Genomic DNA, 20,009 nt, shown 5'->3' on the forward strand with positions numbered 1-20,009 from the left:
CCCTTGCTTTCACTGACAGCGTATCCAACATTCCTGCAACGTTTGCAAAAGTGTGTGGCCTGAGAAATCTCTCTACATAGCCAACCATGCTAATCGGAGGTGCAAAAGATGCAAATACATCTGCACTGACCGTAGAAGACGTGATAAGAGAGAAAAGTAGTTTAAACATGTCCAAATTTGAGTCAGGGATGAATCTGAATTCATGCTGCAAGGTTGGTAATTTCAGAAGACCAGCAGGTCGCACATCAAGAGTGGGACCAGGTTGGCATTCCTTGTTAAAGATATGGCCAGCCGAGGCAACATGGGAATTTAAGCCATCGATAACTTATTTCAGGTCAGAGGCTTTTGCCAGAAATTGAAAGCTAAAATGCTACTCTATAGTCGGTGGGGTGGCACAGTTGTTACCTCACCATAATAAGTGCCTGTGTTCAATTCCCGACTCGATGCCCCTTTTGCATGGAGTTGATATGTTCACCCCCAACTCTGCAAAATGTAAGTGTGAGTGACTGATATTGACTGTTATTGTGGGAAGCGATGGTGTAGCGGTTAGCTCTAAGCTGCACAACGAACCTGGCGACTTGAGTTCGATTCCCGCTCATGGCCAACACCAGTGACGATTATCTGAACCGGTACTGGGCCCGCCTTGGAAGACTCAGCCTCAAGTGAGTACCTGGTGCGGTGTTTAAGCATCGACACTAGGGAGACAAAGGCGGTCGGGCGTGGTGCTGACCATCCACCCACTCGTGTGCCTTTCCGGCCTTCATAGGTGCTCATTACCAGCACTTGCCCCAACAGTCTGTTAAGGCTACACGGGGGATATTTGTATTCGCGTTGGGCCAAACATCCCAATGCGGAGAATTTACCTGTAAATTACTAAATTGAAATTACACACAGAGAACATTCCCCTGATTGTGAAGACTTGGCAGTGCCCTCCTGAAAGAGAGTCTTGAGACTCAGTGAGGCTTTCCTAGATAAATAAGCAGCATCAAATACGTTAGTGCCATTTACAACAATTTTTGGTGAGGATTTGTAGGTACCGGTCAACCGCGCAACATTCACAGCTCGTCATGTGTGTATATTCAACAGTGAGCGGGCACACAACGTTACCTTTGTTGCTGCCATCTTTTGGATGCGTCTCCTCTGTGAAGGAGAAAATATAAACTTTGTAATTAAGAGAGTAGCCTGAACACGCTGCGCACTGACAAGCTGGCTCACAGTGTCGTTAAACCAGCCACCACCCTACACAGCCAATTAGTAAAGTTTGTCATGTAAACAGAACATGCTAAATCGTTACTAGTACAGCACACCGGTTTGTTGGAGAGCAAAGCCACAACATTTACATTCTGAGTCCTCCGATAGTTTTCCCTCCACATTTCGAATAAGCATCATGCATTTAGGTAAGGCCCACTGAGCTATGGGGCCGTCCATAAATGACGTCACACACCTAGGGGGGGAGGGGGGTCAGACATTTGTGACGATGTGTAACGAGGGAGAGGGGGAGGGGTTTGAGAAATGTGACGTCCTTAAAAATGCGCAACTTTAAATCAATATAAACAATAGAATTGTTATAACAACACTAATTTTGATTATTTAAATTTACTAAGGTCACCTTTTTTTATTCCATGAAGGAGCATTTTGCTTCTCCATGGGAGAATGGAGAAGCATACATTTTGTAAAAACAAATAATTATTGTTATTAAATATTTTGATTATAATGATTCTACCAGGGCTTTTCATTCTCTAAACACACACATGCACCCACGTAGGGTCTCGTGGGGGGGGGGGGGGGTCGCCTAATCGTGGGGATGTCCCACGGTTTCCCAGTGCCAGGAGATTGGCCGACCCCCCCCCCCCAGGCCGAATTCCACTGCGGCCCCGTGGATTCACTTAAAATTGTATGGCCACGGTGAGCTCACCGAGCAACCGCAATGAGAACACACCGAACACAGGGGAATAGCGCCGTGCGGAGAGCAATACACCCAGCGAGCTGGCTAAAGCTGAAAACCTCAACCACGAGTAGGAGAGTAAAACGACGGGCACATAGACAATGGGTTGGAGAGCAAAATAAAAGGAGGGAAGAGAAAAAACGTTAACTCAGTTCTCGAGCCAGCCAGCGACCCAGTTGGACTCCCAGCCGCTCGAGCATCCAAGAGACGCTGGCGAGTGCAGCCACAACTCGACCCAGGCAGAGACCTCCCGGACCCTCGTCCCTCCGACTCCCAATGCGTGTCCGTGAGATACCGTGAGTACGTCCGAGAAGTGAGGAATTGCGCAAAGGTTCCCAGAGGGTTTGGATAGAAACAGAGGGGACGCTGGTGCAGGGGGGGCGATCACTCGATCGGCGGCAGCCCGGCGGGGAGAAGAGGAGGCGGAAGGGGGAGAGGAGGAGGGAAGCATCAGCCCCCACAGCCTCCTTTTTAATACGTGTTTTCTCCTATAACATCAGAGTGCAGCGCCACATTAAATACGCACTATATGACAATAGCTTAAAGTGATTTGAAGCATGTTTTATTTTCTAAATAGAAATATGGTTTGGGGGGGGGCAGAGCTTTGTGACGTCATATTTGAGGGGAGTCTGACTTTTTGTGATGCCGTGTGAGGGGGGGGTCAAAAATCGGCCAAAATCGCGTGACGTCATTTATGGACGGCCCCTACGTAGCTCTTTATCAGAAGCGACCTGGCCACAAATGATAGCTCCGCGAAATGGCTTATCACGTGGAACTTTATAGCAGTGGACAAGCACTCTAAACGTATGACGTTTCTAAATGTGGAGGGAAAACCCGGGGGACCGGAGACAAATCCACACGACAACGGGGAGTACATGACGTCACCCAAAGGTGCATGACACCACCGTTTGAGGTAAATGCACAGACGTGACGCCATGCTAGTGCCATAACTCACAGTGACGTCATTTCAACAGGCATCTTTGAGCAATAATGATTTAATCTGGACAAATATAAATTTTGTTATATTTTGAGATTTGGTGACGATAAATTGAGTACCACTTTGTGGGCGAATCGCCAGTGGTTTTCCTATAAAATAGACTCTTTTCCGTCATGCTGTGGAATTTCCACTGCCGTTTCCAGCCTGTAAACATGGGACGAGCCCCAATGCCTCAATGTTCGTGCATTTCCGATGACAAGGGCAAAGACAAATGTACGTACAGCAGAGAGAGAAAAGGCAATTAGGGTACCCACAGTGAATTGCTTGACCACATGCGATTAAAACAAATAGAAGCAATAGTATTGCGCAAGAGTTTCACCAGCAACTTCTATACAGTTTAATTTCTATTACTGGTAGGAACGAAGTGAACCAGCCTACAATAGATTATATCGTCCGTCCGTCCGTCCATGTAGCAACATCGCCCCCTACTGCAAACACTTGGCATGACCCTACAAAAACCTTTAGACTCAGTGATGCTTTCCTGGCTAAACAAGTGTAACATTCCCTTATAATTCCCTCAGATAGCTTTTAATTAAAACATTTAAATTAATGAGGCTTTCCTGGCTAAACAAGTGTAACATTCCCTTATAATTCCCTGAGATAGCTTTTAATTAAAACTTTTAAATTAAAATTTAACTCACAGCGGCCTAAAGCCTACAGCTAGGCCTAAAGCCTCGAACAACGCCTAAAACTCTCCCTTCGTATCGTACCCCCGCGTGTGTGCAAGGGAGTTAATGTTTAACAATGTTACATTCCCTGATGCTTTTAAATAGAAACATTTAAATTTAAAGCTTTTACATAAATAATAATTTGGACGCCGTGTTGATGGCTTCTTACCAGTAGGACTGGGTGAAGTAATCCAAAGACGTCCAGTGGCGGTTCCTCTCGAGCCGTTGGTGTTGATAACACAGGAGTAATTGCCACCGTGTGCTCGTGTAACGTTATAGAGTGTCACATAGCTGGAACCATCCCTAAGGTCCAAGTGTCCCTCGTACATCACGTGGCCCAGCTGTTGCACTCCGCTAGAGACTTGTGAGTACTTGAATCGTGCATTCCAAATGAACAGAACACATGCGTATTAATGATCCATTAGAATTGCAACATTTTCTTTATACGAATATAGTTCAGCTACATCCCTCTAAGAGGGTTACTGGGCTTTAGCATTCCACTATTAAAACCGATTTTTGCAGATATTCAGTTCGATGTCTGAGTATGATTTCCCTTGACTTTATTTTTATTCAGGCAAGCCCAGATATGAGTTTCAGAAGTGGATATATCAGAATTAGCATATTTATACGACAGGAGGAATCCGATGAGCTATAAAGTTATTTTTCACAGGTGTTCAGTATGGGCGGGTCAGCAAGTTACAACAACAATCACAATACGCAAAACACAAATAGAGTGCAAAAAAGAGAGTAAGGTAAGCAAGTCACTAATCCAAGGTGGCACTAGATGCTGTATGGATTGCAGCGATATCATCAACGGTGATGCGTTTGATCGTTTGGGCTTCACCACAGTTGCAGTTTGGTGACTCTTTGATTTTCCTTTTATGGAACAACGCGTATTCCACACATCTCCTGCACTGGGCCCGAACGCGGTTCAGCGTGATTTACAGTCATCGAGAGACAGATAATCCCAGTACTTCCACGGACGGGTCCTCAATGATGTTTTTGTTTGTTATGTTTATAGCCAGCCACCCGGTGTCTTTATATTTGGTTGCCAGAGAGTTGGTGCGTATCCAGAATGGCTTCCTGGATTTAAGCCTAGGGCGTGGGGGTACCATTATGTCTTGGTGGGCGAAGTTTTCCACGATCTTGTTGCACTCCCTGAATCGTTGCGGCATCATGGTGGATGTTGGCTGGAGCGATGCCCCCAGCACGGAAAGCCATGGTAGTGGAGTGGACTTGAAGGTGCCGCTGATTACATGAAGTGCAGTATTGATTTCAAGATTGACGAGGTTTGTGTGAGGGCTGGCACCCCACACTGTAGCACAATACTCTGCTACAGAGTGGACTGGGGGCTTCATTGATATCTTCAATGTGCGGGGCGTAGCTTCCCCACGTTGTTCCCGTGAGTTTCTGGAAAACATTTACCCATACTTTTGTTTTCATTTTGGCTTGTTCAAGGTGGTGCTTGTAGTTGAGCATCCGGTCTAGGGTATCTGGGGTGGAGGTCGTGTGTTCGTGGTGTTACACAGAAGTTGATATTTAATGTTTTCATGGCTTGCCTGTTGTTCAGGTGGAAGATGGAGACGACCCTTTTGGAAGCATTTGGTTTTAGGCGCCAATTTGTGAAGTGTGCTTCGAAGATCTTGACATATTTTTAGATAAGTTTTCCAGTGTCCTCTATTGTCCGGGCTTGGGTTGCCAATGCGATGTCGTCCACGTATGTGAACTTACAGGAGGATGTCGCCGGAATCTCGTCGGTCTAGAGCTTGAACCGCACTGGGGCAAGAACAGATTCCCACAGCAGTCCATTGTTCAAACTTAGTGGACTGCTATCAGCCCCACAAAGATGAATGGTGAAACGCATTTCGCACCAGTTCAGCTGCATGATTCTCAGCAATGGGCCGATATTCACATTACTTTGCCTCTGAAAATGACAATTTTTACAGCTGCTTTTCAAGCCGGGATGCCTTGTGAGGCATTCGGCCACCAATTTAAGAACATTCATTGTGCTTTCGCATGTGGCAGGGAAGTCTGTGAGCAGGTTGTCATCTTCTTGTCAAGTAAATAAGACCACTAGACAGATTATATTATGTACCGCGGTGGTAAATTGTGGGTAATAAATGTCGGAAATGGAAGCAGGGTCTCAGTTGGAAATATCCGACAGCCAAAAATCGCTATTAGCTAAAGAGTTGAATTTCGCAGTCACCCCTAAACACATCCCAGTGGATGATATCATTACCCAGGTCGATGTAGCCCTCAAAGGCTTGGGACACATGCCGGCAGACGTAGCAAGATCTGAAATCGCTGCTATCCTCAAAAACGCTAAGAAATCCGTTAGCAACATCATCAAGGACGAGCGTTTTCAACTTGCTCAATTTAAAAAGAGAGATGATATTGTCACCCTCTCAGCCGACAAGGGCAATGCTACTGTCATCATGGATAAAACCATATACAACAACAAATTTCAGGACCTTCTTATGGATGGTAGCTATACCAAAATTAATTGAGATCCTACAAACCGCTTGCTACGAAAACCAACAATGTCATCACTAACTCGACTTCTCTAATCGAACCAACCAAGCCTCTCTCTAAAACCTTCTGCTGCTAGACCACCCATATTTTATGGCCTTCCAAAAATCCACAAAGAAGGTACACCGCTCCATCCCATCGTCTCCACCATTAACTCACCCACCTACAAACTGGCACGATTTCTGTCTGAGACCCTGCTTCCATTCACTAGCAAGACCACCTCAGCTGTACTTAACTCAGCTCACTTGTCTTCTTGGTTCTTTCGGCAAAGGCACGTAGAAGGGAAATAGACAGCAGGGCTGTCAGAAAGACAGCATCAGACGCTGTCTTTCCGACAGCCCTGTTCTTCACCTGAGGACGGCTGCTTGCGTTGTGGCCGAAACGTCGTGAGAATTGTATTTTATTATGTTTTATTTTTATAATTTTATTATTTCCCTTCTACGTGACTTTACCGAAATAACCAAGAAGATGAATCCCTGCAGTCACGAAAGCTTTAAATCGAAATTCAGCTCACTTGGTTTCTCTGATCAAAGACAGCTTACTGTCTACAGATGATTTGCTTGTCAGTTTCGATGTAGTCTCGCTGTTCACCAATGTACTGTGCCTGACACCATTGAAATCATTGAAGACTTGGTCCAACAGGGACTGAATTATGACGTGCCAACTTTGGTGAGGCACTGCCTTAGCAATACTGACTTCCCCTGGAATGGTACATTCTACAAACAAGAGGAGGATACCCCAATGGGTTCTCCCTTATCGCCAGTGGTAGCGAATTATTTCATGGAGAAATTTGAGACAGATGCCATTCAGACATCCACCCTACGTCCTTCCTTGTGGAAGAGATACGTAGATGACACGTTCGTCATCTGGCCACATGGCCAGCCAGCACAAAACCAATTATTCAAACACATCAATTCCATACACCAAGCCAATAAAATTCACCATGGAAGTGGAAAAGGATGGCAAGTTACCATTCCTGGATGTTTTGATCGAGAAGAGACCTGATGGCTCGTTGGGACATTCTGTCTACAGGAAAGCCACCCACACGGATGCCTATCTAAAGCCTGACTCCCACCACCATCCAGCCCAGAAGAATTCCCTCATCAAAACACTACACCATAGGGCCCGTTGCATCTCCGACCAGCACCACCTAGCCAGTGAGTTGGAGCATGTACACCAAGCCCTCAGGATGAACGGATACACGGACCGTACAATCCGCAAAGCTGTCTCCCCAACCATGGGGAGACAACCATCTGAGGACCCAATCAAAACCATCACCTTGCCATACATAGCAGGGGTTACCAATTTTTTTTCCAAAATCTTGAACAAATACAAGATCCAGGTTCGTTTCAACACACTACACAAAATCCGTGATTTGATCCCATCTGTAAAGAATGTAATTCCTGACATGCAATATCCTGGTGTCTACAAACGAAGTTGTGGCTGCGGCAGCAGTTACATTGGGGAAACGAAACGACATGTCTCGGACCGCGTTCGCGAACACAAGGCCGATCTGAAGCATGGTAGGACCAATACCTCTGACGTTGTGGATCATATTTTTAATGCTGTGGGCACACGCGAAATAAATTTTTCCAAGACGAAGGTACTCTGCAAACCTACTGGCTATCATCAGAGCTTTGTTCATGAAGCCATCCAGATATATAAACACAGACACAACTTCAACCGAGAAGATGGATACAAATTGAGCAATCATTGGAAGAACGTGATTAACTACCTGCTGTGATGTTTCCATTCTTCCTGCGATTTTAGCTGACTCTCTGAGTTGCATTATTAGGTTGGATGTCTTTGTATTGACAGGCTGCAGAGGTGTAGCTAGTGGGGGGCAGGGGGGTACATATGTCCCCGGGCGCCAAGGTAAAGGGGCGCCAAAATGAGGCTTACAACGGAGGGCGCGGCAGCCTGAAACTACTGCACAAATCTACACCTCAACCTAAAAGTTTATATATATTCCGCCACACACAGCCTACATGTCATGTAATTACATTTTGGTATGTGATTAAACGGGGGGGGGGGCGCCAATTTTATAGTTCGTCCCCGGGCGCAAAATATCCTAGCTACGCCACTGACAGGCTGGATGTCCTTCTCGCTCAGTCACCGATGCTGCGATATACTAGGCAAGTCACCGATGCTGCGGCATACTAAGCTTGTGCATTGACATGCTAATCTCTCACAGTACAATAGCCACTTCCACAGCCTCAGGCGGACCATGTCTAGCCCTGCCCTCTTACCCTGAGGCTGCATCCATCTCAGGCCTATATGAGACCTTGTTTCAGTAGTTTTCTCTCTCTCACTTGAAGACGGTCGCTTGTATTGCGATCGAAACGTCGTGATCTATTGATTTTCTATCTACGTGACTTTACCAAAATAACCAACGAGTATAGCAGAAATATCACTTGACGATGTGTGTTTCCTTTTATCAGAACGTGCGCAATTCCGAGGGCTTGTATGGGAGTGTGCCAGCATAAGCCTCCTTTCAGAGGATAAGCTCACCAGGTTGGTGAGGAGAGGGACAAGGGAGCCCCTGGGACTCAGTGAGGCCACCCTGGGATGGGTGGCAGGGTTACAGACCGGCATAAGAGATGTTGCAAGTAATATGACCAAGCTGCAGTTCAAAGTGAAGGCAGTCCAGGGCGAAGTGGGAGGACTACGCTCCACGGTAGGGGGGCTAACCAGGCGAGTGTGTCAATTAGAGACAGAGCTCGGACAGATGCGCATTGGGAGGAGAAAAGGGAGTGGTCAAGGGGCCTCCTATGGAGCCACCACCTGTACCCGTGCGTGCTGTCTGTGCAACCAATGGGGGCCACGGTGCAACCCAGTGGCCACGGTGTACCCCTTCACGCGTGCCACTCAAGCAACTCAGTGTTTGCCCTCTGGGCTGAGGACCCCTGCCGCCCCAAAGACAACCAGGACCTGGCATGCCGGGTTGGCCCGACCCCCTGAGCTGAGGTCGTCCCCACTGCTTAACAACCTACAGGTACCGTGGGCGGATTTATCAAAGGTGCAGGCCGATCAGCTGTGGGAGTTACTGCGGGAGTACGCCGACGTGTTTAGTGAGCGCCAAATTGACACAGGTGCGGCCTGACCCATTAAACTCCCCAAATACCGAGTGGGCGCGCCCAAACCGGCCCAGATGAAGGAAGCGGTTGCAGATATGTTCCTCGATAACATAATCCAGCCCTAATTGAGCCCCTGGTCTGCCCCAGATGTGCAGGTGACGAAAAAGGATGGGTCGACATGGTTCTGTGTTGATTATAAGATGCTGAACGTGGTTACCCTCGGCAATGCCTTCCCCATCCCTCACATCGATGATACCTTTGACAGCCTCGCGAGGGCACGGTATTTCTCCACCCTAGATCTGGCGTCCAGGTACTGGCAGGTGGAGATGGCAGAGGAGGATCGGCTGAGGACCGCTTTACCCACCCCGATGGAACGGTTTGAGTTCTGCGTGCTTCCATTCGGACACAATAATGCACCTTGCGACGTTCCAGCAGTTGATGGAGTTGGTGATATGGGGCTTGCAGTGGAAACAATGCCTGATTTATTTGTATTATAATGTTCAATAGGTCCCTGCCCGAACACTGGTCCAGGTCGTGGGAGGTGTTCCAACGACTGCGAGCAGCTCATCTCAAGCTCAAACCGCGTAAGTGTTATTTTGCGCAGCACAAGGTGGGGTACCTCGACACCGTGTCAGTGAGGTAGGGGTGCATACCGACCCAGAAAAAGTAAGTTCCCTAGTGGAATGCCTGTGGCCGAGGAACCTGACGGAGATGAGGTCATTTCTGGGGCTAGCCACTTATTACCATCGATTTGTGAAGGGATTCAGCAAGATTGCGCGTCCCCTAACCAAACTCACTTCCGCTAAGATCCCTTACCATGGGACGGAGGCCTGCCAGACTGCCTTCACCACCCTCAAGGACCACCTCACCCCTACCCCCACCCTGGCCTTCCCTGACTTTTCCGCAGATTTTATCCTAGACACCGACGTCTGCAGCAGTGGGTTGGGTGCCGTGTTGTCACAGGTGCAGGATGGGGTGAAGCAGGTTATCGCATACGCCAGCTGGACCCTGAGCAGGGCCAAATTGAACTATTGTGTGGCCCGTCATGAACTGTATGCCATGATTTTCACGTCCAAGCAGTTCCAACCGTATCTGTATGGCCGGAAATGTCGCGTGCGCACTGATCATTATGCTCTGCAGGTCCTCCTCACTTTCAAGGAACTGCAGGGGCAGATGGCCCGGTGGCTGACACAGTTGCAGGAATAAAACCTGCAGATCGAGTACAGGGCTGGACGGATGCATGCGAATGCTGATCCGTTGTCGAGGCAACCCGCAATGTGCCCTGAGACATGGGCTGAGGAGGCCTGCCCATATTTCACGGGGGGCGCTGCTGACAGATGGCGCTCCCCCTGGGGGGCCCTAAGACTAACCCCCCTCTGTCAAGTAAGAGTACCGTGTGTGTCGCAGAGGTCCCTGCCGAGGGGGCTGGGGGCCCGGAGGCCACCCGGCAGGCACGGATCTCGCACCCATGGGCCAGACGGGATGCTCTGACCAACCCCGCCGGAATCAAAGAGGAGGTCAGATGCGCGTTCTCTGGCCTGGACGATGAGCCGCTGCGATAGGCACAGCAGCGGGATCCTGAACCTGGCAGCGGTTGAGGCGGCCCTGTGGGAAAACGCCACCTGGAGTGTATTGTACTCCCGGTTGTATGTCAAGAATGGGTTGGTGCAGGAACTAGCCAAAGCCGGGCAGCTGGGGTGCATCTGTGTTCCCGCCTAGGTGCAGCCCCATCTGCAGCGGCTGGTGCACTACCACCCACTTGGGGTCCATGGCAGGGAACAGTGCACTCGGGAGTCCCTGCGTCGCCAGTATCTCAGGCCCAAACTGAACCAAGATGTGGCCACCTAGGTACAGGGCTGCCGCACTTGTCAACAGTGTGGGCAGAAACTGGCGTGGTTTCAGGTACCCCTGAGGCCGTTCCGCGTCAGCCGGGCGAACCATTTGATTGGGGTCGACCAACAGGGGCCGTTCCTGTGGTCCCACCGAGGCAACCGGTACATACTTGTGGCTGTGGAGTATTTTACATACTACCCAGTGGCAGTGGCCATCCCCGAAAAGATGGCCCTTGAGGTCGCCCAGGCGATTGAGCATTATGTGCTTAAACATGGGATTCCTGATTGAGTAATTACAGACCAGGGAAGTAATTTTGTGGCAAAGCTATTTCAGGTGCTGTAATGGAAGTTCGTAATCCAGAAGGACCGAACCACAGCATAACACCCCTAGGCGAATGGTATAATGGAGTGCATGAACCAGTCCTTGGCCGATAAGCTCAAATGCATGGCAGCCGCCAATCAGCAGGATTAGGATGAACACCTCCCCTATGCTCTGTTTGCCTATAGCACCATGGTACACACTTCTACTGGGCAGACCCTGTCCCGAATAATTTTAGTCGTGAGTCTCGCCTACCTACAGACCTGTTGTTCGGCTTTCCCCCACCACAGCCAGAGGAGGGGAGCCAGCACGTGGACCACCTGATGAGGACCCTGCACATGTCCCGTGGCTGGGCCTACCAGCAGGGGGAGGCCGCAGGCCAGTGGCAAGAGCAGGGTGCCCGTCCCCTGTGTGGAGCCTCCCTTCTACTTGGCAGGCTCTAAGGTGTGGCTGCATAATCCGTGTGTAGAGGCCGGACAGGTGGGGAAGCTGACAACCTACTGGTGAGGACCCTGGACCGTGGTGTGGCAGATCTCCCCCCGGGTGGTTCTGATTCAAGGCAGGGAAAGGGGTCGAGAGATGGTGGTTAACATCCGCCGATTGAAACCCTGGAGGGCGGCCCCTGCCGGAGAGGTGCCCGCCTCTCGGGTGCCCCGAAACCCCGAACCCCCCAAACCCCCCACACCCCCCAAGCCCACCTAAACCCCTCTGCCCCTGAGTTTTTTCCCCACCCAGGTGACGCCGAAGGGTAGGAGAAGCCTCTGTCATGGAGACGGAGACCGCCGCTGGGGCCTCGCTAAGCTGAGCCGCAACCCGCGAGACCAGCGACGAGAGCCGAGCGAGTCCGGCGGACTCTGCGGCGCTACCAGGTTGGACCGACCCAGGTGAGTTGCTCTAGTCAGCCCAGGACGGGGACGGGCACCTTGGGCGGCTATGTGTTGCAATGGCCTCAAAGCCACTCTGCAAGCACCGCGACCCCTCCTGGCCCCCACACTGAATACACACACGCAGCGCACACATGTAGTGTCCTGGCGTGGGATAGATTGGCACACCGGGTTTTAATCCGAAGGGTCCATAGGTTTCCCGGTGCCAGGGAATTGGCCGACCCTCACGGGACAATGTACATCACGGTGCCCCTGAGTTGTCTTAACAGTGTATGGGCACAAAAAGGTTACCTGACCAGCCGCGATAAGTCATTCACGACATCGGGAGAAGCCGGGGTGGAAAAAACGAGAAAGGCAGAAGATGAGGTCAGGGGAGCGCAGCGCCACGACCCCCCCCCCCCTGACCCCTATACCAAATACACACCCGTGTATTGACAATAGATCGCAGGAGCACCGGCCACAGCGATCCATGTGTAATAAAGGACTCGACCACGAAGTCTGGCTTGGTGTCCTTAATTCGGTCCTTCCTCGTAACCCACACGGCTGTCCTTTTATTAGACTTCTATACCGACACTGATACTGCTGTTAACTCCGTTACGCCAACAGTTCCTCTGTTGGTCTCCCGTCGTCGTTGTAGCCTTGCTGGCTGTTATCCTCACGCAGCCCCCACTGGCTGTTCTCTCTGCAGTTTCTCCTCTCGTCGCTCTCGTAGCCTCTCTCTCTCCTCTCGTCGCTCTCGTAGCCTTTCCCTCACACACAGCCTCGCCGGCTGTGTTCACTGCGGCTCCTCGACCGCCTTCTCTCCAGCAGCCCCACTGCTGTCTCCCTCTCTCAGCTCCGCTGGCTGTTCCTTTAGCTGGCCACCGCTGGCCGCCGTGCCACCCCTCCTGGCTTTGCCCACGTGGCCTTACTCTGGTCCAGTCTCACTCGTTCTGCCCTCCTCTTCCGGTCTCATCTCTTAAGAACCTTAACCTTGCTCCCACGTCACCTAACTCCACCTCTCCGTGACGTCACATCCGGGAGGTCGCCCGCGCCCGCATTACACCACCCTCCCCCGTGGAGAAAAACCCAGCCGACCTCGGCTGAACAACATCAACAGTAATGCGGGCGAACCCGACCGTAACACACCAAAGGACACCAAGCATGCAATATAACAGTAAGAACAATCAACACAACTCAACAATCAAATAACGTAGCAGAAGCAGGCAATAAATACACAGTAAGAACAACGCAACATAACAATCAACGAAACACAAGGGATTTAGAGCGTGTGCGTGTCGCCGGCCCGTCCCGGACGGTCGGCGGCCCATCCGCGGAACGGGAACGTGATGGAGTTTGAGGAGCGACAGGGTGAAATCCCCCTGTCGCTGTTGGAAGTCCACCAACGTCCCGTGTCCCTGAAGGATCAGTCTTGGGCGTGTCCCGCGGATGTGTCTGCAGCGGGGTCGGAAGGGCTGCAGGGCTCGAAGGACCCGCAGATCTGGCAGGCACCCTCCGATCAGGGCGCCTCGTCCCCTCCGGTGTCAAGGCCGGCCTGCCTGGAACAGGTACGACAGGCGCTCTAGCAAGATCAATGGACGCAGGCGGGGGAGAGTCGGCAGCAACAGACCCCGGCAAGGCAACATTGGGAGATGAAGCATCATGTAGGGGAGCAACATACGGTTTCAAGCGCGACGTGTGAACAAACCAGCGGCGAGAACCAATCTGAACACGCGCCGACTGAGGGTTAGGAACCTCAATGAGGCGGACGGGCCCTTGCCAAGGTTTGTGAAATTTGAGAGAGGTACCCGGCCGCACCTGCGGGCAATGGAGCCAGGCCAGGTCCCCAACCTTCCAGGGGCACTCCCCCTTGGAACGCCGTGCATACCTCTCATTCCGGGCCTGAGCTTTGGCCGTAGCCACACGGGCACTCTCCCGCGCCTCCGAGACCCGGCGAACAGTGTCCCGAATGTAGTCAGGAAGCGGTTTACAAGGTCCCCTTACACCGGTTCCCATCTGCACATCCATCGGCGGCACGTTTTCCCGACCATACATAAGATAAAACGGCGAATAACCCGTAGCCGCATGAGGAGTCATCCTGTACGCCGAAAGCACCCCCGGGATGTGCAGGTCCCAATCCGATTGTTGCTCACTCACCGTGTGGCACAGCATGGCAGACAATGTCCGGTTTAGCCGCTCAACCATACCATCCGTTTGCGGATGGTATGGGGATGTCCGGACCTTCTTAGTCCCTAAGCCCGCGCATACTTCCGCCAATAACTTAGAAGAAAAATTTCGGCCCTGATCCGTAAGGAGTCTCTCCGGCGCACCCTTGTCCATAACATATCCGAACAAAAAGGCGTCGGTAATGGCCGCGGCCGATTGGTCGGGCAATGGCCAGGCCATCGGCCAACGGGAGAGGTACTCAACCCCGACCAGCAAATATTTATTACCCCTCGCCGAAGGTGGGAAAGGTCCCAAAATGTCCAGTGCCACCAATTCATTGACCCGAGACACCTGAATTGACTGTAAGGGTGGCACATAAGGATGTTTAGGTGGCTTACGCCGGGCACAGTCAGGGCACGCGCGGACGTGCCCCACGACATCCGTCGCCATGCCGTGCCAAAAATAATGACGTTGCAGCGTCAACAAGGTCTTCTGCACACCCAGATGTAATAGCGTGTCACAATGGAGAGTTCTAATCAACTCGTATCGTAGGGACGCAGGCACTACTAGACGCCAGCGTTCCTGGAGACTTTCCCTCCACATAAGCAGACCATCTCGGACCGCGGTTTCCGGCGCACCCTCCGTAACCGGACCCCCAATCTCCACTTTGGATCGCTTCCGCAAGGACACTAACGACTCATCCATCATCTGCTCCCTTATCCAAACAGACCGTGGCAGATTCAAAACCCCATCAGTCGGCCCCGGTTCCACAGGAGCATCCGACTTCTCCACAGCCAATACCACCGGCTGAGGGGGGGGGGGTAGGCTGGGCGCACATCTCTGCGTCCCCGACGCACATTTGCAAGGGGAGCGCTGCGGCAATCTAGAAAGTGCGTCTGCGTTCGCATGGCGCACCCCTTTACGATGGTGAATTTGAAATGAAAATTCTTGTAGCGTGTCCAACCAACGCGACAGCTGGCCGGAAGGTTGATCCATTTTAAGGGCATATTGCAAGGCCGCATGATCCGTACGTACGATAAAGGAACGGCCGTACAGGTACGGTCGAAACTGACGTAGGAAAAAAACAATGGCTAGGAGTTCCCTGCGAGTGACACAGTAGCGGGTTTCCGCGGGCGACAAGACCCGGCTACCATACGCAACGACGCGCTCTACGCCTCCTTTAGACTGAGACAACACCGCGCCAATACCTGTGTCGCTCGCATCCGTATCAAGAATGAACGGTTGATTGAAATCCGGATAATCCAATGTTGGGGCGGTAGCCAACAGATTACGCAGACTCTGAAAGGCCGCCTCTTCTGGCGGTCCCCACGCAAACTTATGTCCCTTACCCGTAAGGAGGTGCAAGGGCCTCGCGATGGTCGCAAAATTCGGTACAAATCTTCGATAATACGAGGCAAATCCCAGAAAGTGACGTACATCCCCCACGGTGGCCGGAGTTGGCCAATCTCGGACGCACGCCGTTTTTTCCGGGTCCGTAGACACCCCCTCAGCACTCACGATGTGCCCCAAATAACGGACGGACCGTTGCAGTAGGTGACATTTCTTTGGTTTAAATTTCAAGTTCGCGGAGCGCATCCTCGCGAACACCGTCTCCAGCCGCCTTAAATGTTCATCAAATGTGCGGCTGAAGACGATAATATCGTCCAAATATATGAGACATGTCTCCCACTGCAACCACGTCAAAACGAGCTCCATGAGCCTTTGAAATGTGGCAGGGGCCGCATTCAGCCCCATCGGAAGGCAGTTAAATTGAAATAACCCCTGCGGCGTACGGAATGCGGTCTTCTCCCGTGAGGGCTCGTCAAGGGGAAGCTGCCAAAATCCCGAAGAGAGGTCCAGTGTAGAGAAGAACTTAGCCCCCGACAATGCGTCGAGGGAGTCGTCCATACGCGGCAGGGGATACGCATCTGCCACCGATATCTTATTCAATTTTCGAAAGTCAACACAGAATCGCAATTTGCCATCCTTTTTCTTAACCAAAACCACAGGCGCGCCCCATGGGCTGTTTGACGGCGATATAATATCCGCAGCCAACATATCTTCCACTGCCCCCCGAACGTGTTCTCGCTCGGCGGGACTCATTCGGTGCGAATTCAACCGAATAGGGGCAGCGTCGCCTGTATCAATGTGATGGTGAAGCAACGAGGTGCGTCCCAAATCCAAATCATTGGAGCTGAACACATCGGAATACGTCAATAACAATTTGTGAAGCGCACCCCGTTGATCCACAGACGGAAGAATTTCCGTCACATAAGCTAGCAATCCAGCGGTCATCCGAAGCCACAGGCTCGGAAACACCAGCAACCACTCCCTGGCTATGCGAACAATCGTGAGCCGTAAATGCCGTGGTGGCATGTGCCACAACCGTGCCGGCCGGGACGCAAACATTTTCAGTACCCGCATTGAGCACCTGCAAAAATGGTAATTGATCTGGCCGGACGATGGTCTGCGCTCCAACCAGCGCCAACCCGGCCGTTATCGAGGCTGAAGGTGACAACAAGATCCCAACCGCTCCCAGCCGACCAGGCAGGGGCTTCCGATACCGCAGGGGAATAAGCATCTGTGAACCAGGTGGAATGTCAACAGATGCCACGGATAGCGCCTGCACTTGTACGGCCGAAGCAGGTCGCCCCCAGGGCGACGGCAGAAACGAAATTTGACGGCCACCCGGCAGTTCAATACAATTCTCATTAATTTTGATCAAAATAGGCATCTTAGCCAGAAAATCAGTGCCCAATAAACAAGGAACTGCCAAGGATCTTGAAATCAACACAACGCCCGAGGCCGACACATCCCCAATAGATATTTTAGCGTCCACCTGGCCCACGATGCCCATACTACCCCCGTTCGCAGCGACGCACGACCCGTAAACCGGACGCACGGCCCCGGGTGGGATGCCTAACAGATGAAAAATGACATCCGAAATAATAGTCGCGGACGCCCCGGAATCGACCAAAATGCGCACGTCCACCCCTTGTATAGACCCCAGCACGGTGGACGAACCCGTAGCGGCCGCGACAACCCTCCGTGCCAATTTGCGCCACTGCGTCACAGAGCGACAAGGCCCCGTCGAAGGTCTCTCTTTAACAACAACACTATGACCGCACAACGAAAGTGATGGGTGAGGTGTAAAGCCTTGCCGGGTGTCTGGTGCGTGCCGACTTGCCTGTTTCGGTGGATCCTTGGGCGGCTTGGCCGGTAATGAGGCCTCTTGTTGCGGCGGACCCGGGATGCGGGCCCAGCAGTCCTTTGCGTAGTGGCCCCTCCGTCCGCAGCGGAAACAATCGGCGTCGGTGCGCCGAAGCGCAGGCCTTGCATCGCGCCGGCCTCGTATCGGTGGTGCAGCACGAGAGGCCGGTCCACCGCGGCTTGACCATGGCCCCGAGGCGGCCGTCAGCTCCTGAGGCCCCCCCCCATCCGGCACGTATACCGACTTCGTAGGGTCCCATCCCAGAGCGCCACCCTCTGCAACGGGCCCCCCTGTCCACGCCGCAACTTGTTTCCACCGTCGTAGGTTGAATTGCGCATCGAGACATTTCGCCGCCGCCCGGGAGGTGAGCTTCTCATGCCCGCACACCGGCATGAGAATCCCAAGATCCCGCGACAGCTCGAGCATCTTGCCCAAGATGAGAGGCTCGAGCAGGTCAGGTGTTGTATCTGGATACGCGGCCATAGCCAAATCAAGCACCGCACCCCTGTACGCCACAGGCGACTCCTCGGGCGCTCGTTGTCGTTGAGCGAATCGCCGATGCGCGTCGTCAGGTGGCTCGTAGGCGTCGGCCATTTCTTGAAAAACTCCGTATAATGTCCTCTTCTTCTCGGCCTTAATGGAGCGAAAAAAACGAACAGATTCGTCGTCCAGAAGAGTCGGTAACACTTCTAAGGCCTCAGCATCGGTCCATCTCGCAGAACGGACCGCCGCCAAAAATCTGCAGGCGAAAGCGCTCCAGTCGCCCCCAATGGCGAATTCTTTGACCGTGGTGAGATGGCGACTCCGACTCCGCTTTACTCCGCCCTCCGCCGATGGTTCCTCCGGAGGCAAATTCAAAATGGCGTCGAACCGCGGCGTGGTCAAGATGGCGGTTTCCCGCCGCGGAACGCGCAAGATGGCGGCCTCCTGCCGCGTGGCCAATGGCGCCGGGAGTGAAGATACCGTGGCGGCCTGTGGAGCACTCTCCGCTCTCTCCGTCGCCGTCCTTGGGGTGACGAGATGACACAATTGGCCCAGGACATCCTTGAGAGTCTCCAGTTGCTCCGCCACCTGCAGCCATCGCAGATCAGCGTCTGATGTTGTCGGCGGCCCTGACACTGCGGCTACATCTTCAACTCCCGTCCCCGCACTCGTTTCAGCAGGGCACTCCTCCACCACCCCGGCAGGATCCATGTTTGGAGGGAAGTCTTCGTCTTCGGACGAAGAAGCCGATGCTGGCGCTGGAACATTTTTCTTTCTCACTTGTTTCGACATGCCGTTGCACTTCCGACACTAATGTAATAAAGGACTCGACCACGAAGTCTGGCTTGGTGTCCTTTATTCGGTCCTTCCTCGTAACCCACACGGCTGTCCTTTTATTAGACTTCTATACCGACACTGATACTGCTGTTAACTCCGTCACGCCAACAGTTCCTCTGTTGGTCTCCCGTCGTCGTTGTAGCCTTGCTGGCTGTTATCCTCACGCAGCCCCCACTGGCTGTTCTCTCTGCAGTTTCTCCTCTCGTCGCTCTCGTAGCCTCTGTCTCTCCTCTCGTCGCTCTCGTAGCCTTTCCCTCACACACAGCCTCGCCGGCTGTGTTCACTGCGGCTCCTCGACCGCCTTCTCTCCAGCAGCCCCACTGCTGTCTCCCTCTCTCAGCTCCGCTGGCTGTTCCTTTAGCTGGCCACCGCTGGCCGCCGTGCCACCCCTCCTGGCTTTGCCCACGTGGCCTTACTCTGGTCCAGTCTCACTCGTTCTGCCCTCCTCTTCCGGTCTCATCTCTTAAGAACCTTAACCTTGCTCCCACGTCACCTAACTCCACCTCTCCGTGACGTCACATCCGGGAGGTCGCCCGCGCCCGCATTACACATGTAAGGGCAAAACAAAAAAGGAAAAACCCGAGCAGTAACCACAGGTAGGCGCATGATTGTCCGCATGGTACGACGCGACCCCAGGTTTTTGAAGTCAGGGGAGTAAAAAGGGGAGCCCAGGGGCCATTCGAACAGTTGATCTTCAACATCTTGGCCGTCAAGACCCCTCTGCCATCCTGCCTTCTTCAGCCGCTCGCAGCATCTGTGTGATGCCAGCGAGTGCCACTACGAGGCAGTGTTAGGCAAGGCTTTTTTGTCCTCTTCTCTCTGCCTCTCACAGCGTCCGTGCAATGCCGTGAGTACAGCTACCGAGGTACGTGATAGAATGCTTGAGTGAGTGGGAGCATAGACACTAGTAGGCTAGGTTTTTCTCGAAAGATACACCCCCGGGTAGTGCCGACTGGGCAGCTTACTTTAAGGGATTGTGGTTTAAGCCGAGAATAAAAATTAGCACAGAGCATAGGTGGTGTGGTGTCTGCGATTTCTGTGTGGAGCGACTGCGTGTGCAAGTTGAGTCCTGGGTAGCGGTG

At 52.4% G+C, this 20,009-nt stretch overlaps 2 protein-coding genes across 3 annotated transcripts in view; one reads left to right on the forward strand and one right to left on the reverse strand.

Annotated features, from left to right (window-relative positions):
• Positions 1-20,009, forward strand: part of LOC133361317 (zinc finger protein 91-like) — a gene marked incomplete at its 3' end in the record, with an annotated part of 1,159,662 nt that overhangs the window by 570,155 nt on the left and 569,498 nt on the right. The gene's annotated exons all lie outside the window — the stretch shown is intronic.
• LOC133361281 (uncharacterized) overlaps positions 1-20,009 on the reverse strand; it is a 40,819-nt gene that overhangs the window by 15,895 nt on the left and 4,915 nt on the right. The window contains exons 5-6 of one of the 2 annotated variants that reach the window (XM_061580205.1): positions 3,780-3,981; positions 1,108-1,140 (exon numbers count right to left, since the gene is read on the reverse strand). In XM_061580205.1, coding sequence (XP_061436189.1) covers positions 1,108-1,140; positions 3,780-3,981 — 235 coding nt within the window. The remainder of the gene's footprint in view (positions 1-1,107; positions 1,141-3,779; positions 3,982-20,009) is intronic. The other variant, XM_061580206.1, reaches the window with a different exon arrangement.

Source organism: Lethenteron reissneri, chromosome 72 (genome assembly GCF_015708825.2).
Source record: "Lethenteron reissneri isolate LAM-NWPU_2019-01 chromosome 72, ASM1570882v1, whole genome shotgun sequence".
Taxonomy (NCBI): Eukaryota; Metazoa; Chordata; class Hyperoartia; order Petromyzontiformes; family Petromyzontidae; genus Lethenteron; species Lethenteron reissneri.